The 22640-nt window shown below is 47.2% G+C and overlaps 1 protein-coding gene across 3 annotated transcripts in view; it reads left to right on the plus strand.

Moving 5' to 3' along the window:
• TMEM39A (transmembrane protein 39A) overlaps positions 1-18240 on the plus strand; it is a 34445-nt gene extending 16205 nt beyond the window's left edge. For 2 of the 3 annotated variants that reach the window (XM_083171579.1, XM_083171578.1), the window contains 8 exons: positions 3081-3270; positions 5347-5569; positions 5666-5749; positions 12987-13141; positions 13634-13982; positions 16025-16212; positions 17385-17505; positions 17601-18240. In XM_083171579.1, coding sequence (XP_083027705.1) covers positions 3158-3270; positions 5347-5569; positions 5666-5749; positions 12987-13141; positions 13634-13982; positions 16025-16212; positions 17385-17505; positions 17601-17834 — 1467 coding nt within the window. In that variant the 5' untranslated portion in view covers positions 3081-3157 and the 3' untranslated portion in view covers positions 17835-18240. The remainder of the gene's footprint in view (positions 1-3080; positions 3271-5346; positions 5570-5665; positions 5750-12986; positions 13142-13633; positions 13983-16024; positions 16213-17384; positions 17506-17600) is intronic. The other variant, XM_083171580.1, reaches the window with a different exon arrangement.
• The last annotated feature ends 4400 nt before the right edge of the window (positions 18241-22640 follow it).

Consider the following 22640-nt stretch of genomic DNA (forward strand, 5'->3'; position numbering starts at 1 on the left):
TCTCCCTGCCGTCTCTGTGTCTCCGTGCCGCCTCTGTCCCTGCGTCTCCCTGCCGCCTCTGTCCCTGCGTCTCCCTGCCGCCTCTGCCCCTGCGTCTCCCCGCCGCCTCAAAATTCACGGTTTGCCACAAGTAAATTTTAGCTTAATCCATGTGACATAACATAAATATTTGCTAAATATAATGTACATTTTATCTCGATCTGTGTGACACAATGTGATTTATGGCTCAATTCTTGGGGCCTAACATGATTTATGGCTCAATCTGTGTGGCATAATGTAAATGTCTTATTCCGGGTGGCGTAATGTAAGTTTTGTCTTATTCAGGGTGGCATAATGAGAATTTTGGCTCAATCCGGGTAGGCATAATGTAAATTTTGTCTTATTTCGTGTGAAATAATGTGAATCTTGGCTCATTCCATGTGGCATAATGTTTAAGGGGCAAGTATAATGGCATAATGTTTAAGGGGTCTACTGCATAATGTGTATATGGGGTGGTACACTACACTAGAGGCCACACCCCGCATTTTCAGAGCGTGCGCGCCTTCGGCACGCACATAACTACACCTTTCCCCCACCTCAAACTTTCCACTTCGACCATTGCTTGTGGGAAAATGTACTGGGGTGCCCTGCGGTGTGTGTAATGTGGCAACCCAGGGTGTGTGTGCAGGAGGATATACTGGGTTTACCCGGTATATACTGGGGTGCGTGACCCGGGATTTGCGTGTGGGGTATATACTGGGGTGCGTGACCCGGAATTTGTGTGCGGCAGTATATACTGGGGTGCGTGAACTGGGATGTACATGGGGGGGGGGTATATACTGGGATGTGAGGGGGGCCCTTGCGGCACCATGGCACCTAGCTACACCACTGGCTTTATTTTTACACTGTGATTTATACACCTTTTCCACTCGACTAATAATACCTAGTTTTTACACCTGAACGCGCACCTACCCGGGAATTTTGTCAGTGTAAATGGTAACAAGGTAAAGTGACCCTGGCTTTTTACCCTGGTCACTAGCAGGGTTTTTAGCTGATCTTTCCCGGGTAACGAGCTTTGGAAACCGCTCTTACCCTGGATTTTCGACCCGGGCAAGGGCTAATGCTGCCTGCCACTGAGGTGACCACCCACTCGACTGCTTTCCCTTTTCACTGATAATGGGAGTAAAGTGCAGTGGGAACGGACATGAGTAGCAGAGCCACCAAGATCCCGGGAAAAGTGACATTAGGTTTCAGTTTGAACACTCCTCAACCAAATCTCTTTGCACTTGTTCCATCTGCCCCACCTGCAGTGCAGAATGGTGCTGTCTATTTAACAAAGACTTTGCATTCGTGATCAACTCTGAATCAGGTCCTCAGTGTTTAACACCCTGCACCTGTCATGATCTGTACAAATCCTCTTTCCTACCTGGGGTGCGCTCTCTGCTGTGCTGCTTCCTTCACATTGTGGTCTGTGTTTCAGCACTGAGATACAGACCAGAGTGTGCTAGAAGCAGCAGAGGGCAGAGAGACACCCCAGGCAGGAAAGAGGAAACTCCACTGGTTGTGACCTGAGCATGAACACTGATAGTGACTCCCCTCTGGGCTGCCGCCTGTGAATGTATTTTACTGTAGCCGAGGTGGTGGAGAATGATTCTTTGCAGCCACATGCAACTTGTGCCTATCAAGTTGTGGGGGAACTACAAGTCTCAGTCAGTCCAACCATTCCTTCCTAAGCCTAGGTTAATAAATAGTCTGCAATTCATTCTGACCAGTGATGAAAATATTGTTCATTCTAGCACCTGCTATCTTTGAAAACCCATGCAGTTCCTCTTCCCTGCCTGGGGTGTCACTGTCTGCTGTAGTACTTCTAGTCTGGTCTGTATATCAGCACTGATATGCAAACCAGACCTGTGCTAGAAACACCACAGCAGACAGTGACACCCCAGGCAGGGAAGAGGAACTGCATGGGTTTTCAAAGATAGCGGGTGCTAGAATGAACACAATGAAAATGTCCTTTTCCTCTGTGATGAGTAATATTTGGGTTTTCCTTCCCTCCCAGAGGAATGTGATTCACCTCCTGTCCGTGACGGTGTTCCCTGACATGGGACAGTAAATCTAATACTAAAGCTTTATTACATGTAAGAGTAGCTGAAAACAGTCAGAATATACATACGTGCACACTCCATCACACTACATAATAGGCTAACACTGCTCCTTATCTCTGCGGGGGGGAATTCAGGTGTATCGCGTGCCGGCAGTCACTAGATGGCTCACAAAGGAGCAATTCAAGTGTTGCTCCATTCGGCCTTGTCAATGGTTGGATGCTGTAGCTTATGTGACAAGATTGTGTCTTGATTGTAGAACTCTCATTTTAGTAAATGTCCCCCTTACTCCTTGCAGTCAGGGAGTAGTGTTATACTGCATGTACCTTTTTGTTTTACTGCTAATTAGTGTTTTATTAGCTCCAATGTTACATGAACTCATGGTATCAGATGAAGATTTACAAGATCCTAAAGTGCACACGTTACCTGCCTACAGCCGCTTGTGGGCTGAAGCTGGTTTAATACTGCACTTGCTGTACTTTTATCTTTATGAGTTTGGAAGATTAGATTACAGCGCCATAATCCCAGCTACTGTAATAGCAGTTTGTAACCACTTAGGAGTCCTGGGTATACATTTGTCAGCGGCTTCACGCCCAAATACCCTGGGGCAAATTGCGATCCATTTCTACCTGCCCCTTCTCCATACAACATGTCATTTTAATTTATTTGTGTCTGTAATCTGTTATTTTATATAACTAGCACTAATAGTTTCAATACCAATATACACTAGACCGTTGTTGGATTCATAGTGCTGCCTAGACATAGATGTCTGACTCTGCACTCGTGTATCTGCCTGGAGTGCCCAGACGTTCCCCGCTAGCCTGTCTTATTAGCGCAGAACATGCATAATGCCACGGTCAACTTTGAAGCTGCGTGCAGGGACTCATGTTGGTCTCCAATGGTAATAACGTGGCTGTGACTGTGTTAGAAGAGACGTGTCCGTCCTTTGCTGTGACCTACTGTACCTCAATTGTAACATTTCCTTTCTGTTCTCCACAGAGCTGGAAACGAGCGTACGCTGTATTCCAGGCCACGCGGAGTGGAGCTGACTGGTGGACGTGGACTGGCACCTTGTCATGCCCGGTGGAAGGCGGGGTCCTAGCCGGCAGCAGTTGAGCCGTTCAGCTTTGCCTTCTCTGCAGACTTTGGTTGGCGGGACGTGCGGCAATGGCACGGGGCTGAGAAACAGGTGAGGGGGTTGGCGATATACTTTGTAGAGTCCGCAGCGTATTACAGATTGTAAACACAAACGGTTATAAAGAGCCTGACGTTATTATAAAAACAAAATGATCACCAGTGATCGCGGTCCCGGAGACCCCTCGCTTTAAAAGGTTGGGATCCCACACCAATGTTCCTGGGTCCGCATACAGCAAGAGACCACCTACACACACCCCATATATAGGATGGAATGGGGAGGTGCGTGTAAATAGCAGTTGGGTCAGTGCACGGGGCCAAGGAGGGGGTGAGGGGGAAGGAAATGCTGGGGCTAGTGAAGGGATATAGTAGCTGAGTCAGTGCTGGGAGGGGGGCAGGCAGTGCCGGGGGTAGGAGGTGTATGAGGGTAGATCAGGGCTCGACAAATGACTTTAAAATGTAAGAGCCAAGATGAAAGTGTAGGAGTCAGACAAACTAAAAATAGGGACCGTGCACACCAAAAATTTACACCGTAATGCCTATTATACGTCACACACCCATATTATACCACATGCCATAATGCCCATTACACATTATGGCACACACCGTAATACCTGTTACATATAATACCACACGCCATATAGCCTATTACATATTCTGCCACATAAGTTATGGTTACCTACATGCTCGTTGCTATATGTTTCATGCTTGATGCCAGGGGTTAACATGCTCTGCGGTGGGGTTAACATGCTCTGCCATGGGGTTGCCACCGGCATCAGAATCCTGAGTGGAAAATGCGCTACAAACAGGATCCCGACATACAGGGGCTATTCTTCCGCAAGTGGCTACCACCCCGTCACCCATAACCAGAGCCGGTCCTGGTTTAAAAAAATCACCAGGCACACAAAATATGGTTTTGCTGGATTTTTAAAAACCTGCACCAGGCTCAAGGGCCAGTCCTGGTTCCTAAAATACGGGGGACAAAACGAGTAGGTGTTCCCCGTATTTCGAGAATCAGCACCGGGCGCAACCAGCGTGCTGGGTAATGCCACAGCCAGGCAAATACTTTTTATACAAGTCCTTCCAGCCAAAGCATTTACCCCCTGACCGGTCAGCCCCCCCCCGCCCCCCCCCCCCCCCCCCCCCCCCCGTCCATAATTTATGGGCTTGCTGGGACTCCTAGTCCCACAGCAGAACCAATAGCCAAATAGATACATATCAGAAAAATAAAGCATTAATAAAAACACAGAGCCCATACATACAGATACTTACCGACATCTTGACCCGAAGCTTCAGTCCCCTTCTCCAGTAGAAAACCATATGGGGTAACTGTGTAAGGAAACCATACTCACCCGGGTCCTCTGGCGAAGATCGCATCCTTTTGGGTCCCAGTAGGCATCCACCGTACTTGGCAAACAAAAAAAAAAGGCCCTGTACGCTATCCCTGCACGAACTGGTGGAACCATAGAAGGTTTGTTTCACCTTTTAGTTAGCCAATAACGCTGTTTGGGGGGAGGAGCCGCAGAATGTAAACAAACCTTATGTGGCTCCACCAGTTCCTGCAGGGATCGCATTCAGAGCACTAAGAGGATGGGAGAACTGAGGCGAAGCGCCGGACAGGGGAGGAGATTTAGGAGCAGCGACGGAAGGCTCTGAGGGAAAGATTAGTTTTGACTGAACGGTTGAAGCTTTTATTAAAAGGTCTGACTTGCTGAGGGAGTGAGTTCCAGAGGAGGTGTCTGAACTGGAGAAGTCTTGGAGCTGAGAGGAGGTAACCAGGGTGGAGTTGAGGTGGCAACCAAAAGCCGTATCCAGTATAACCCTAGACAAATGCCGGTATATGCCTTGTGAATGAATCGCTAGAGATTTCGAAATAAATTTATTAAGATGGGAGTACTTTTTCCGAAAGAAGATGCTAAATAAATAAGAAGTACATTTTTTGGGGGGGTTGCCCATAGCAACATCCCATCTGAAATAGTACAGTTAAAACTAAACCTAGCTCTTCTGACCACGCCAGTGTTACCCCAGTAGGCCTGGGGCTGACACCCCTGAAAGCTGCTACTTCTGTTTTGCTGATATAACCACGATGGGCAACGAATTGAGCGCTGATGATTGTTAGTATGTTTTCCAGGAATGGGAGCGCCATTGGCCTATCCGCCCCTCCAATAACTGCCTTGATCACCCCCGAGCCGGTACGTCACAGCTGTATTCCCGAGTTACCCCTGGACGGGAGTCTTCTCTTCGAGTTCCTCTTCTTCATCTACCTTCTGGTGTCACTTTTTATCCAGTACATCAACATATACAAGACGGTGTGGTGGTACCCGTACAATCACCCAGCTTCCTGCACCTCCCTGGTGAGTCGCACTGTGCGTTTTACCCATTCTGTATCCTGCCAGTAAGTCTAATACATGGATGGAAATTAGTTTTTATATGAACGGTCTGTCTTACAGAATTTCCACCTCATCGATTATCACCTGGCAGCGTTCATCACCGTAATGTTAGCCCGCCGCCTGGTCTGGGCCCTCATATCACAGGTGAGTACGTCATTCGCTAAACCACGGAGCTGGCGAATATTCCTTCCAAAAACCGCTCAAAAATCGTCTAATGATTGAATTAGGACATCTATAAATTATGAAGACCAAGTACGTCGATTGGTGTTTCCCGTACTTTCAATTGGAACTTGAATATATTTGATTCATTCTTTATATAGCGCACACATATTCTGCAGCGCTTTATGGAGCATAATTGAACATTCACATCAGTCCCTGCCCCAGCGGAGCTTACAATCTATATTCCCTACCCCATGTACACGCGCACACATTCATGCTACTGTTCATTTGGATTGTGGGAGGAAACCGGAGTGCCCGGAGGAAACCCACTCAAGCATGGGGAGAATATACAAACTCTGCACAGTTAGGGCCATAGTGGGGTTAGAACCCATGACCTCAGTGCTGTGAAGCGGTAATGCTAACCATTACACCGTCCATACTGCCCTGCACACATACTCCGCACAGTTATAGCCATGGTGGGGATAGAACCCATGACCTCAGCACTGTGAGGCAGTAATGCTAACCATTACACCATCCGTACTGCCCCGTATATATAACACATGGTGGGGATAGAACCCATGACCTCAGTGCTGTGAGGCAGTAATGCTAACCATTACACCATCCGTACTGCCCCGTATATATAACACATGGTGGGGATAGAACCCATGACCTCAGCGCTGTGAGGCAGTAATGTAACCATTACACCGTCCTTACTTCCCTGTATATATAACACATGGTGGGGATAGAACCCATGACCTCAGTGCTGTGAAGCGGTAATGCTAACCATTACACCATTCGTGCTGCATCATGAAAGTAATGTTTTCTCCTTCATACTTCATGGCAGCCATTACATTGGGTTCATCCCTCTCTCCTCTCCAATTAGACAGGTAGTTTTTTCCCCTAGGACCCAGCCCCTTCCTCTATATAATCTGGCACCTCCCCCTAGACCGTAGTCTTTTTCCTGTCTCCTTCTGTCTGTGACAGGTAGTCAGTTAGAGTTAGCTGTTTTGTTTTTTTATATACCCGGTAGGCTGGTTATGCTACCGGAGACCTGGGCGGGCAGGCTGGCGGTGCCTAAGCCTAAAAGAGTGTCCGGGGGCCGGTGGCAAGGACTTTATGAGAAACCCACAGCGTCCCTCCCTGCATAGCGTATGTAAGTATCACCTATCCGGCGTCTCCGGCGTGGTCCCAGTGTCCGGGTCAGGCTCCGGCTTCCTTCTCTGGGAGGCGCTGAGTCTCCCCGGCAGTCAGGACGGCGTCAGTGGTGCGCGCGTCACTTCCGGCGGATGCACGCGGCGTGCGGGTCACGGCCGCGTGCGTTCCAGCTATGCGGAAGTGCGCGCCAGGTTGGCGCCGGCGGGAGAGGGGGGGACGCTGGCTGCTGCGGCAGCGTGTATTTAAAAGGCGCCTGGTCGGTGTTACAGGCGCAAGGCTATACTGCTGCAGAAGCGTTTTGGTATCAAGCCAGGATTATTGCCATGGAGGATGCCTCTCAGAAGGGTGTTACACCGCCGCCCAGGTAAGTCCTCTTGCAGAGGACACGCTGTTAGAGCATGCCACTTTTTCAGTCAGATAGTTAGTATCTTTCTTTCTTGTTTTGTAGTGTGCCTTCAGTGCCCAGAAAGAAAGTGGCTAAGACCAAGAATACTAAGATCTGTCCAGGATGTGATAGAGCCTTTGTTGGAGAGACAGTACTGTGTTTAGAGTGTCTGACAAAAAAGGATGTTGGGATGAATATATCAGCCCAGTTAGCTGAGATGAGAGACTGGATGAAGAAAAACTTTATTTCCAAAGAGGAGTATGCAGGGAATAAAAGGTCCAGGTCCCAGACTAGCCTTGATAAAGATGACGGTGATGTGTCAGTGCATGAGGATGCGGACAAGGAGGAGTCTGGGGGCTCATCTGCTGAGTCAGGCGAAGTATTGGAGGACGAGCGTCTATTTAATGTGGAGTTGGTAGAAGCAGTGCTTAAAAATCTCTATAGGACACTTAACTATAAACAGCCTGCAAAATCTGAGTTTGACGCATTGTTTGAGGATCGTTCTAAAAAAGGGAGATCTTTTCCAGTACATAAGGTTGTGAAGGATATCCTAGCTAAAGAATGGCAGGGTGTCGACAAGAGAGTGGGGTCGACTAAGAGAATTCAAAAAATGTTTCCCATTGAGGATGAAGAATTCATTAAGTGGTGTAATATACCTAAAGTCGACGCAGCAGTGTCAGAAGTGACGACTCGTACTACCATTCCTCTTGAGGATGGGGCGTCACTAAAAGACGCAATGGATAAAAAAATGGAGAGTGCTCTAAAGAGACTACATATCTCTGCCTCAGTCTCGTTAAAATCAGGGGTGGCTATGGCCTCCCTTTCTCGGGCACTCAGGATTTGGTGTTCTGCATTGCAGGAAGACATACAGGAAAAGGTTTCCCGTGATCAAATCTGCAAGAGTCTTACCCAGGTTCAGCTGGCAGTGGACTATATGTGTGAGGCCTCCTTGGATGGTCTTGATTTTGCAGCAAAATCCCTGACATCGGGGTTGGTGGCCCGTAGGGCCTTATGGCTTAAGTCATGGGCAGCAGATTCCCATTCGAAGAACAAGCTGGCTACATTGCCCTATGAGGGTGCTTTTCTTTTCGGCAGTCGTTTGGATCAGATGATTCAAAGAATGTCAGGTGGTAAATCAGTCAGATTGCCACAGGACAGAAGGGGGAGATTTTTCTCATATTCTTCCAGACAAGCGTATAGACAGGCCAAGTCCTACAGGCCAGGCAGGTCTGTCCGAGACAGATACGCGCAGGGGACATCCAGAGCCTTTTTTCGGCAATACGTCAAGAAAAGAGGTGAAAGTTCGGGAACCACACAGAAACAGTGACGGTGGTCCCATGGTGGAGCAGGCCCAGGTAGCGGGAAGGCTGTTGGGCTTTGCTCGCGTCTGGGAACAAACCGTCCGAGACAGATGGGTTCTGGAGGTAGTCAGGATTGGCTATCACCTAGAGTTCATGTCAAGGCCAAGAGTGGCGAAATTTTGTGTTTCAGAGATCCCAGTTTCGGAGATAGAAAGGGAAGCTCTAAATTTAAGTTTAAAGGGACTCATCGCATCAGGAGCAGTGGTGAGAGTCCCGGAAGAAGAGAAAGGAGCCGGTTTTTATTCTCGTCTCTTCATAGTCAGCAAAAGTTCTGGAGGTTACAGAACTATATTAGATTTAAGAAAATTAAACTTGCGCATAAAGAAAAGAAAGTTCCACATGGAGACTACAAAGTCGATCCTGATGGGGCTGGAAAGAAACAATTTTATGGTCTCCATCGACCTAAAAGACGCCTACTTCCATATTCCCATTTCCCCAGACGACAGAAAATATCTGAGATTCTGCATAGGTCACGATCATTTCCAGTTCACCTGTCTGCCCTTCGGCCTCACCTCGTCACCAAGGGTCTTCACCAAAGTTCTGGTGGTGTTGATAGAAGAACTGAGGAAAAGGAAAGTCATGATATGGGCATATCTAGACGATCTGTTGATCGTGGCACCTTCAGAGGAAGAGGTGGTCACAGCAAGAGACTACACCATTCAGTTTCTTCAAGAACACGGGTGGCTGTTAAACTGGGAGAAGAGCTGTCTAGAGCCAACACAGAGTCTCCAGTTTCTAGGAGTGCTGGTGGATACCGTGAGGTTTCAAGTATCTTTGTCCACGAAGAGATGCGAGAAAATCCAGCAGCTAATCTCAAAAATCTACGAGGAGGATCGCGTACCCCTCAGGTCAGCAATGAGTCTCTTGGGGATGATGGCGTCCACGGTGGACATAATCCCATGGGCCAGATGGAGGATGAGGCCTCTCCAGTGGTCCCTTCTAGGTTACTCGAGAAGACTGGTGCCGCTGGAAAGGAAGATAAAGATCTCAGAGGCAGCCAAAGAATCCTTAAGATGGTGGGAGGCCGATCAGCTAGTATCAAGGAAGTCTTCACTGGCAAGTCCCCGTTACAGGGTGATCACCACAGACGCCAGCGCCACGGGTTGGGGGGCTCATGGTCTGGACAAGACATGTCAAGGTCTGTGGTCCCGGCACGAGTCAGAGTTCTCCTCCAATCACAGAGAACTAAGGGCCGTGTGGAAGGCAATAGAATTCTTCAGCGAAGATATCCGAGGGGCGCACCTGCGCATTTTTTCGGACAACGCCACTACCGTCTCTTATGTCAACAGACAAGGAGGTACACGGAGTCACGGGCTCTTAGAAGAGGTGCGAAACATCATGTGCTGGTCCGAGGAAAACCTGTTGTCCATCTCAGCGCTCCATGTTCTGGGGGAAGACAATCAGCTCGCAGACTATCTGAGCCGCACAAGCGTGGTTCCTGGCGAATGGGAACTGAAGGACTCAGTATTTCAGGAAATAGTAGAGCAATTCGGTCAACCGGAGGTGGACCTCATGGCTTCAGCAGTCAACAAGAAGTTGCCACAGTTCTACTCACGGTACCCGGCTTGGGGGTCGAGCGGAGTGGACGCCCTGTCGCAGAGTTGGGAGTTTCACCTGGGGTATGTGTTCCCTCCAATTCCCCTCATTCACAGGACATTGTGGAAGGTCAGAACGGAGGGGGTCCAAGTCATAGCTATCCTTCCCTACTGGCCCAGGAGGGCTTGGTTCCCCATGTTAGAGAGCATGGCGATTGCGGGTCCAGTGTTTCTTCCAGTGACTCAGGATCTGCTCAAGCAGGGCCCAGTCAATTGCCTAGAGCCTCACAAATTGAATTTAGCGGCCTGGAAATTGAAAGGCGGCAATTAAGAGACAAGAATTTATCCCCAGAAGTCATTGAAGTACTTCTCCAAGCGAGAAAGAAAGTATCGTCAGAGATCTATTACAGAATATGGCGGGTGTTCGCAAAATGGTCCAAGGGCAAGTTCATCTTTCCTAAAGCAAACATTCCTCAAGTGTTACAGTTTCTTTGTGACGGGCTTAATAAAGGGCTGTCGGCTTCAACACTCAAGGTCCAGATTTCGGCACTGAGTGCGCTGCTAGACAGGAAACTAGCGGAGCATAGCTTAATTAAAAGATTTTGCCAGGCTCTCAAGAAAATCCGGCCTAGAGTTAGGTCAATAATCCCCCAGTGGGATCTTAATTTGGTTTTGAATGGACTAATGGAGGCTCCGTTTGAGCCACTGGACAGAGCGAAGCTAAAGTTTCTAACATGGAAGATGTTATTTTTAGTTGCAATAACTTCAGCAAAAAGAGTGGGAGAGATTCATGCTCTGTGCATTAAAGAACAGTATTTGAAGATTTTCCCGGATCGGGTAGTGCTGAGGACTAGGCCGTCCTTTCTACCCAAAGTAGTTTCCTCAGTTAATTTAAGTCAAGAAATAGTTTTGCCTTGTTTTTTCCAAAATCCTCTGACGAAGAAAGAGGAAAAATTGCATACCTTAGATGTCTTGAGAGCTATCAAGATATATCTACACAGGACTACGGGGTTCAGGAAGTCAGAAGCATTATTCGTGATTCCCCAGGGGGCAAAGAAAGGTTTGGCTCCGTCAAAACAGTCAATGTCAAGGTGGCTAAAGGAAGTAATTGCATTTACTTACAAGAAGGTGGGGCGTGAAGTTCCCGAGGGTATTAAGGCTCACTCGACAAGGGCAATGGCGGTTTCCTGGGCGAGAGAGGCCAAAGTTTCGACTAAGGAAATTTGTCAAGCAGCCACCTGGTCTTCCTTGCATACCTTCTCTAAGCATTATGCATTGGATGTTGCGGGCTCAAGCTTTGGAAGTGAAGTCCTTAAGCAAGTCTTGGCTTGAGGTATAGTATAACCCACCCTACTGCTTTGGTACATCCCAATGTAATGGCTGCCATGAAGTATGAAGGAGAAAGCAAGGATTATACTCACGATAATACCTTTTCTTCGGAATACTTCATGGCAGCCCAAAAATTTGTTGGCCCTCCCTATTTGTGTTTTTTCCCTAGGATCAGGACGAAGACAGTCAAAGACTACGGTCTAGGGGGAGGTGCCAGATTATATAGAGGAAGGGGCTGGGTCCTAGGGGAAAAAACTACCTGTCTAATTGGAGAGGAGAGAGGGATGAACCCAATGTAATGGCTGCCATGAAGTATTCCGAAGAAAAGGTATTATCGTGAGTATAATCCTTGCTTTTTGTTGTTGTTTTTTAACGAATGCAATAGAAAAAATACATACAGTACCACTCACGGCTATTATCCAACCTACACACATGAACATTTCTCTCTGTCACCCCCTCTGCTCAGGGTAAGATCTGTAATTCTCCTCCCCACACACATTACCTGCTCCCGCTAACAGCTGCACCCACACACTAGACATTGTAGCCTCCAAACCTTACGTTTTCCTCTAAAACCTCACCTGTTTTTTACCTGTTGTATCCCATCTATACAGTCCGCACATATCTTATGTTTTCTCTTTCACTGTCGCATCGCCCTGACCCCAGGCCACCATTGCTGCGTAACTTGATCATGCAGCCCACCATAATCTGTAATATGTAGCACTTCTCCTCATGTGTAGGCCTGTTTACCCCACTCTATCCTCAATTACTGCCCACCCCTCTCTTTCTCAACATCTAGGCTAGGGCTCCACAATTTTCGTGGCACCCAAGAAGGGGCGGTCAGTGGTCACGCAGTCGTAATGGAGAGGCAGCATTCACTACCTCGGCCAGGCAGTGAATGGCTATCTGCATGCCCATTGGTGGATGGCTGTTGCTATACACCAATCGGCGTGCAGCATTCATTACCTCCCAGCCTACAGCCAGTCACTGTATGGATGCACATGAAGAGACTGTGCAGGACTGTAGGAGAGGCATGTTATCACTTGTGTTTTTCATTGGCCCTTGTGAATGAATGTGTAGGGACCCCAGGGCATTGATTTGCCAAGGGCTTATAATGCGGTTAAGATGGCTCTCCCCTCCTACTCCTAATCACTCCTGAAAACATGTCATGTTGTAGGGGAACGTGAGGACTGGATTTGAGAAGGACGGTCATATCTGTCTCATACAAGGCTAGACGCATCTTGACATGAAATGAATGGCTGAGTTGTTTGCAGCCCAATTGGAAGCCAAAGCTCCTGATTGGACAGCAGTTGCTGTGCCCAGGGAATGCGGGCTGGAGAGCTGCTGTCCAATCAGAAGCAGCAGATTGCCTCCGTGTTCCCCAGAAGAGAATGCTTGTCGTCTGTCTCATGACCTATTCCCTGGTTGATTATGATGCACTCTCTGCTTTTCCCCTCCAGGCCTCTCAGGTAGGATCAGCATCGATGGTTTATTACAGCACTCTGATCGCCGCCCGCCTGGTTCTGCTCACGCTGTGCGGGTGGGTGTTCTGCTGGACACTTGTCAATCTGTTCCGCAATCATTCAGTACTGAACCTCCTGTTCCTGGGCTACCCGTGAGTTCCCTCTTCCTCCTCTTACCGTCCAATGTCCTTACACCTAGAGCACAGAGCAAATGCCAAATTCAAAACCCACGCAGTTCCTTTCCTCTGCCTGGAGTGTCACTCTCTGATGTGGTGCTTCTAGCACAGGTCTGGTCTGTACCACTGTGCTGAAATACAGACCACACTGTGCTAGAAGCAGCTCAGCAGAGCGCGACGCCCCAGTCAGGAAAGAGGAACCGCACTGGTTGCCAGAATGAACACTATGCTATAATTCAGCAATATAAAAGCCTCTTGTAACCTCTGCCATAATTTGGAAAAATGTAAAGTTATTATTGAAGGGGGAAGATTATTGGTCTTCTTGCCAATAAGTCAGTTATGACATCGAATCTGAAGAAGGTGATAATAGAAGACAATAGCTTGCATTAAATCGCACAAACCATGTTAACAGAATGCAGAAAACATCTGTGCAGACCATTCATATAGATCCTGTGTTTGTCTCCCCAGGTTTGGAGTGTACGTACCTCTTTGCTGCTTCCACCAAGACAATCGCTCCCAGCCTCTGCCCACAGACTGCGGCTACCTCGTGCAGGACTCATTAGTGGAGGACGGTGCTAATGGCGTGGCCAGCCTGGTTAGACCCAAAGACTTCCTCTCTCTCCTACGCGAGTCACTGAGGGAACAGTTTAATTCCCCCCCTTCCATCCCATCCCACAGCTGCCCGCTGTCGCCAGACCTCATACGCAACGAGGTGGAGTGTCTGAAAGCGGACTTCAACCGCAGGATTAAGGAAGTCCTGTTCAACTCCCTCTTTAGTGCCTACTACGTGGCGATTCTGCCTCTGTGCTTCGTCAAAGTACGTCCTTGTGGTGGTCTGAGAGAATCTTACTGTAGACCTATATAATTGGCCAGTCAGATTCTATGGGACATATTATAGACTGTACTAAAACAATGATCTCTAGACTCTCCATGTTCTCTTAGAAGGTTTGGTCATTCTGGCCCCCCCACCCCGATGCCGGTGGTCAGAATACCGTCAATCGCATCCTAATTGTCAGAATCCCGACACATTTAGGTAATACCCCTTTCACGTTGCACAAATAACCCCGGTTGACCCAGGTCTGCGTGCGGTGTGAAAGGGCCAAGCTGAATATCCCAGGTCCAGCAACCTGGTGATCCGACCCGGGATAACAGCAGTGTTATTCCCGGGTCAGACCTGGGATGATGAGCAGTGTGAATGGGTAACCTGAGTCGAGCCCGGGTCCTGTTTACTTTTATAGAGGAGGCTGCATCATCACCTCAGTACTGCCTCCTTCCCCCTACCCAGCTGCCACTCCGCCCTGCCCCAAGATGACATCAGCGACCCGGCAATAAGCCGGGTCACTGTGAGCAGCAAATGCCGGGTAGCTCCCGGGACAGACCTGTATCCAAATCCTGGGTGTGACCGGCATTTGCGATGTGAAAGGGGCATAAGCAGGCTAACCCTAGTCGTTAACGTCCCACAGCCTAAAGGTGCGCACACACTAGACCACAGGCACAGCTAACGATAGCGGCTGACTAGTTCCATGGAACTTCCAGGAGCTCCCAGACAAACAATATAGGCCCTTATTCATCTTCGGATGTAATACTATGAGAATAAATTGTTTGCAATTTTTGGAGTACCGTGCACGCACTGCGGCTGCACATGATCGGACTTCCATAGCGCAATCGCATACCAGAAGGCTGCAATTACTCTGTGATTGACAGCGGCAGCCATCGGGGGGAGGGCTGCGACATGGCATTTAGGGGAGTGGCACGGATATTACAGGCATGTCCGGACCATTTTCAGGACGGCTGCATGTGATGTCACAAATGGAAGATGGTAGCGGTGCACCTGCCTGCGCGGCCAGGCTACACGGGCAGGGACGGCTCTGATTAATACGATCACAACCATCGCAATAGGTTGTGATCACAGCGGAGGGAGGAGCTTCACATGCTGGCTGGTGGGAGGAGCTTCCCATGCTGGCTGGTGGGAGGAGCTTCCCATGCTGGCTGGTGGGAGGAGCTTCCCATGCTGGCAGGCTTTTCCCTGTGCTGGACGGTGCCCAGCATGTTATAGTAAGCTGCCACACCCATGAGTACGCCTCGGCGATATCCTCAGATTGAGCCTCATGTACAGAGGACGTCAATAATGATATAGGGGGTTATTCAGACCCCCCCCCCCCCCCCGCAAGCCTGCGGATGGCTTAGGAGAACTTGTGAAAAAATTGGCCCTTATTCAGATCTGATTGCAGTACAAATTTGTTCTCAAAATGGCCACAACCATGTTCACTGCAGGTGGGGCAGATGTAACATGTATACTCACACAAAGCTAACTCTCTCTATACTTGTTACATCTGCCTCACCTGCAGTGCTCATGGTTTTGCCCATTTTGAGAACAAATTTGTACTGCGATCAGATCTGAATAAGGGCCATTATCTGGATTGGCAATTCGCCTCAAATTCGAATGATTCCCCAGTGTGTGTAGTCTGCGTTTAGCCCAGGACTTGGCGGCAGCGATAGAATCAGACTGATGGGGGGCGGACATCACATGATGCAAAGCACAAAATGAAGTCTGAATAACCCCCATAGATCCGGGTTTCCCAAACTCTATCCTCAAGGATAACTAAGCTGTGGCATATATATCGGCCTCAATCAATTTTATTTAATCATCTCTGCTCAGCTATGGATATCCTTAAACCCTGGACCGAGTTTGTGAACCTCTGCCTTACATTAATGTCCACACTCAAATAACAGACGTTCTCAAATATTCCACGTGTTCCTGACATCTATTTCTAAGTCTTACTGACGGCTGTTCCTTAGATCTAGTTGCACAGTCCGCTGTGTGAGGATTCTCAGTGCTATCGATGTCTTGTCTTTCAGAGCACTCAGTATTATGACATGCGCTGGTCGTGTGAGCACCTCATCATGGTGTGGATCAATGCTTTCGTCATGCTTACCACGCAGCTGCTGCCGCCAAAGTATTGCGACATGTTACACAGGTCAGCGTCGCACCTCGGCAAATGGCAGAAGCTGGAACACGGGGCCTACAGCAACGCACCGCAGCACATGTGAGTTCTTGGTATTATGACAGGACTGCAACTGGGTTGATTTAGAACACTGGGGAAATACTACCTAGAAGTAAGGAATATAAATGTGTTTGTGTGAAAATAATATATTTGCAGTAAAATTCATAAATATTAATTATGCTGCGCACAGATCTTTCCTTCTCTTAGCATTTATCTTGTGACACCAGTGAGGTACATTGTAATGTCATCGCCCCTGTATAATGCTGCCCCCTAGTGGCCAAATTACCAAGACCTTGTAAAGATCAGGTGTTGGATTATCAGGCAGTAACCTAGACTGCTCAGAGACCAATATATTCAGCTGCAAGACATTTTGGTGACTGAACCCCACGGGTTCCTCACCAGCCATTGGTGACCTCGCTGAGGCATGAGGCACTACTTGGCTGAACCTGTAAAACAGCCGTTTCCTTCTTTCTGTAACAGGTATATTGGTAGCAGCTTCTGCAGCTCTCCGTCATCCAGTTGCTAAGCAGACAGTGACCCAATGTCAGGCAGGAAACATCGGTGCTGTCATTGCTGGGGTTTCCTGCGGAGAGAAGGCTGCTTAGATCCCACCGCCTCTGGTGTTTTTACAGAGCGCTCTCTCTGCATCTTTTATTTTTTAGGGATGTTTAAATCACATTAAAAGGTTTTTGTAAACCGGAGTCGCTCTGTGTAGTGCGGAGCCTTTATTTCAGCAGAATTGGGAATATACCGTATTTACTTAATTATATGTTGTACGCGTAGCCATTCTTGAATTGCATACATTGTATGAGCAAACCTGTGTGTACCCGGGGACATTATGTCGACCACTAAAGGGCTGTAGGTCGAGATGACTAAGGTCGGAAGGTCAATGCTAGCATTAGGTAGACAATGGGAAGGTTGACACTCAAAAGATTATAATAGTGTGCCGGTGGTATACTGATACGGTGTCCATGTCGACTTAACGGCGAAATTCGGGACAAAAGAAAAAAACTGTGAAAAACTCTTTCGACTGTCAACCTTCCCATTGTCTGCCTAATGATTGTGTCAACCTTTTTCATGTTTTGACCTAATCCCTGTCGACCTTTAGTGGTGGACTTAATTTATGTCTACCCTATGACCCATGGACCATAAATTGGTGGGGAGGGGTGAGTGACATCTTATCTTATATTTCATTGTCCCTCCTGTTCCCCCAGCTGGTCGGATGGCACAGTCTGGCCACAGGGTGTCCTGGTACGACACAATCGCAGTTTATACAAAGCCGTGGGGCCATATAATGTAGCAGTGCCTTCAGACGTCTCACACGCCAGATTTTATGTAAGTAAACTTTGACCTCCTGTAACCTTTGACCTCCTGTAATGTTTGATGACGGTCAATGTAATTCATGATCTCCCTTCTCTTGCCCCCCGCAGTTTCTGTTTCACCGGCCGTTACGGCTACTGAATGTTCTAGTGGCGATGGAAGGCAGCCTGGTGCTGTACCAGCTGTACTCCCTGCTCCGCGCCGAGAAATGGAACCACACCCTCTCCATGGCGCTCATCCTGTTCTGCAACTACTACGTCTTGTTCAAACTGTTACGGGACAGAATAGTATTGGGAAGGGCTTATTCTTACCCCCTCAACAGCTACGGACTCAAGCCCCACTGAAGTGGGGGGGACGAGCGTATCCAGGAGAGGAGTAGAAAAAAAAAACTATTTTCATACAATTCTATTTTTTTCTGCCAATGTTTATAAATATTTAAGATATTTTATATTTTGTATACAATTTTTTTTTTCTTGTGTTCACCTTGTTGGGGAGAGCTGTCACCAGTATATCAAAAAGCGTTTTATAGCGCAGGTATTACCGTATACATATGCGGTTTGTGTATATGTAAGTTCTATAGAGAGATGTGAGATTCTGCCCCTTGTGCCATCTGAACAGGTATAACGACCAGCGCCCCCTGGTGGCCCTCCCAGTGTTCACCAGATTCCAGTGCCACTTGCCTGTGTTATTGGTCGCAGAGCTTGATAGTATTGACAAGAACAATTAAAAAAAACAAAAAACTTTATTCATTTTGATGTTTGTGTTGGTTTTCTCTGCCTGGGAGGAGGAAGCAGCTTCTGTTCCAGTCTTGTTTTCATACCACTAGATTTGCTACCGTTTGTTGTGGCCGGTTACAATGCAGCTTCTGCACCACTGTCTGCATTGGCGCAGCTCTGTGTCCTATCAAATTACAAAGACGTCCGATCCGCAGTACGAACGGGATCGGCCTGAGAACTCGTCAAATGTACTAAGCTGCCGAGTTGTCAGGTTTCATATTTTCTGATGGTGACACCATCCGTATTTGGCTGCCGAATTTGCCGGCATGGCACGGATCAGTCAGTTCCATGCCATGCTTCTCTGTGTAAATATAGGAAAAATATATAAATAAATGGGGAAAAAAAACCCGTCCCCCACAAGTATAACCAGCCCCGGGCTCTTTGAGCTGGCGCTGGTTCCAGGAATACAGTGGACAAAATAAATAGGGTCCCCCTGTATTTCAGAAACCAGCACCAGGGTTTTGGACTGCTCCTGGTCCCCCGTATTTTTATAACCAGCACCGACCAGGAGTGCCAGAGATAGCCCCGGGCTTCAGCCCAGCCACGGTGAGAATTCTTTGGCTGGGAGTTTGTGTAAAATTCTCCCCCAGCTGTGGCATTACACCGCTGGCTATTGGAGCCCGGTGCTGGTTATAAAAATACAATCGATGGTCTATTCGTACAGCCAAATTCATCTGTTTGTAAATTTGCCGGCTGCCGTGTTCCGGCTGTGATTGCAATCAAATGGGTGCACTTGTACCCATTATATCTAAAATTCCCCCTGTGTCATCCAACTGCATCAACCATAACCAAGTCGGAGAGCTCAGGAATTCGTAACGAGTGAAAAATCCCTAGTGGCGTATATGGAACAGACAACAATGTTTTCTCTTTAGCTGGTTCTAGCTTATGGGTTGGTGGTTCCCAAACTCTCTCAGGGTACCAATAGAATTCCGAGCAAAGTATCGAGGCACAAATGACTGGGAATTAAGGTAGGTAACATTGCAGATTTATGGGTAATGAGTCTTGTTGGTTGCGAGGTGCTGTTCCAAGCTGTCAGGATGGCAGCACTTTGCTACTGTAATGCAGAATGTATTTGTCCAGTATGAATGAATGCAATTGTAACAAAAATTGTGTTAAAGAGAAGTTCTCTCTTAATCTAAAAGCACTTTTTATGTTGTTCCTGATGCAATAGGATTTTATCTGGCTTGGTTATGTTCTAGCCTCATCTGCAGCCTGTGTGCGCGATACAGATTGGCAGGCAATGTTCACGGAATAGAACACTTCATGTGTGTGCAAAAAAATCCCAAAATACTTGTATAGTGCTTGCATTACACAGTGTTGTACACACATGCACAGTTGTGTATAAAAAAAATGCAGCAGTTCCTGGGCAATGATGGGGAGGTGGTTATTAAGGCGCAGAGAAATATGGAGTGTCACCAGTTCATCACTGACACACTGGAGGCCATACTCGGGCAAAAACTCTGCACCTGGCATAGGGGTGGTCCAAGCTTCAGTGGCGCGACCAATGGTGGTCTGTCCATACACATTCATATGCACGAATGTACGCCAGGTAGATGTGACCGCCAAACGCCGCAGCTGCAACCGTGAGCTTGTAAGCACACTTAGCAATGGTGCCTCATTATACCTGTTACACGTAAGTGCTCCGACTTTTCCAGCAGAGTTATTTATCCACATCCCGCAATCCTAGCTGTTCATTAGCACCTCACATTGGATTACTATGGGGGTATTCTATATGGGATTCTGACAGTAATAGTGTGTACACACGGTTCGATATGGCTTCCGATGTTGACGATATCGTCAACATCGGAAGCCATATCGCATACATATCGCATACTGATTGTATGCATTGTAAGGGCTTCCTAGCCCGATGCGTGCTCCCGTTTAAGGAGAGATCGGAGGGGAGATAGAGTGGGCAGCACACTCTATCTAGCACAAATCGCAAGCATATCGCATGCATCGTATGTGCCTTGCGATATGCTTAAGATGCGATGTGCTATACGATTTCCAGGGCCCTGTCAGTCATCCTGTTGTGAAGTCAAAATCGCTTAGTCAAAATCTTAAGCAAATCTTAAGGCACATAGGAAATCGCATAGTAAATCAAATAGGAAATCGCATAGCAAATTGTATGGTAAAAAGTCAAAATCTTAAGCATATCTTAAGGCATATCTTAAGGAGTAGAGAAAAAAAAAAAAAAAGGGAAAAGTAAAAATCGGACAAAACATCGAATCGTACATCGGATCGCACAGAACATCGAACCGTGTGTACACACTCTAACTCGACAATCGGAATTCAGTATTCCAGCTGTCGATTGTTGGTAAGTCCATGGATCAGTGAAAACGGTCACGAGTTGTCCAAAAACAGCCGCAAATTTGACAATCCGCTGCCATTTCCGACAAAACAGATCCGACTCTGAAAAAGTCAGATGTGACTGCCTTCCATGCTGTCCGTAACTGCAGCATTGAATAGGTGTGTGCCAATATTTCTCCTGTTGGGAAATATCTGCACATATTGAATATCACTGATATATCTAATAAAGGATGTGGTTACCTTCTTAAGAAAGTCAAATTTCAAGATATATGGGGTTGGGAGGTAATGAAGTCTAAGAACAGTGCGGGGTGCCAACCAAAACTCAATTTATTTTTTTAAAGGGGTAATTATGCACAGTGTAAAATCATGCCTTGTAAGTGATAGTCCCTTTAAAAATAAAATCAAGTTTGTCCGGCATCCCGCACATTCGCGAAGTCAGACTTCATTACATCACATCAGTGGTGCTGGTTTTTAATGTTTTTCATTCTTTTTAAACAATGCTTTGCACCCGCTGCTGTGGACATGGTGCACCTTCCCGACAGATGCAGCTACAACCACCAGGAATGTTTATCTGTTCGGGACCATTGGGACTTTGCCTCTGCTGGACTGAGGTCACATGATGATCTAATAGTTACCTACTAAGGAAAGTCTTTGATTCTGTCCTCAGAGGGCGGGGTACGGCTTATAGGCATCTGAACATTGGCTAATTTTAGTTGGAGATGGAATTTTTTTGGACTTTTTTTTTTTTTTTTTTTAATGGACTTTTTTTTTTTTTTTTTAAAGAATGCAATCGAGGGGATTTGTTTCTTCCCAATGTAATTACCAGAATGATTGACGCTTTATCTGAATGCAAATCCTGCAGAAACTCCAGTTACAGGTGTTTAAATACGTATGATTTTTCTGTTTGTTAAACAGAGTCTGAAAAGTTTTCCATATCCTTTCAGTGGTTCAGGATCATCTTTGAATGTATTCGTGTGTCACCATTTTCATCAGCCCTTGGCACTGTTCTCCAGGCTGCTGACCAGTATAGGAATGCTGATGTGTCAGCTCATATAGGGATACTAGATCTTCTGGCCAATAAGAGATGGGTTCTCACATCCATGGACTGGCTCCTTTCCGGTTTCTGTAAGACTGCTTTCAGATTAAACAATCAATTGCAACAGTGGTTCACAAAAACCTTCATAGTACTTGCAATTCATGTTTTCCAGGTCAGCTGCTTGTCCTGGAAAACCTGACCTGTTTGGGAACCACTGATCTAGACCATGCTTGAAGGTGACCATGGCCATTAAGACTGCCAACTGATATTCCATTCCAAGGATATTCCATTCGCCCTGTTCTGACTAATCCTGTGGACTCCCAATCCATACTGTTATCGGTATCTATACTAGTTCCATAAGAAATGTCAGTACGGATGGTGTAATGGCTAGCATTACTGCCTCACAGTGCTGAGGTCATGGGTTTGATTCCCACCATGGCTCTAACTGTGCGGAGTTTGTATATTCTCCCCGTGCTTGCGTGGGTTTCCTCTGGGTACTCCGGTTTCCTCCCACAATCCAAAAATATACTGGTAGGTTAATTGGCTCCCAACAAAAATGACCCTAGAATCTGTGTGTGCGTGTACATATGGTAGGGAATATAGATTGTAAGCTCCACTGGGGCAGGGACTGATGTGAATGTTCAAATATTCTCTGTACAGCACTGCGGAATATGTGTGCGCTATATAAGAAACTGTTAATAAATAAATAAATAGTAAATGTCCCCTTTTACAGATTTGTCCTCGAGAACCCCCATATCACCGATAATCTTAGTGATAATATCCAGTGGTGGTCCTCTGAGGCAGGAAGGACAATACTTCCTCCCACTGTGACCTTTGTGAATACGGAATACAGGGCTGTTTGCCGTATTGCAGCTGTCATATGGATCCCTCTACGTTTCCTACACCTGAATTGTCGAATCAATGATTCTCTACCCAGGGAACAGGACTGTATGCCAGGGGCTGGCATACAGCCGCGCATTCCCTATAGTCACACATTGTATTCCAATGGGCCATACTGAAGAGCTCAGTGA

This window comes from Crinia signifera, chromosome 2, assembly GCF_055691185.1.
Source record: "Crinia signifera chromosome 2, ASM5569118v1, whole genome shotgun sequence".
Taxonomy (NCBI): domain Eukaryota; kingdom Metazoa; phylum Chordata; class Amphibia; order Anura; family Myobatrachidae; genus Crinia; species Crinia signifera.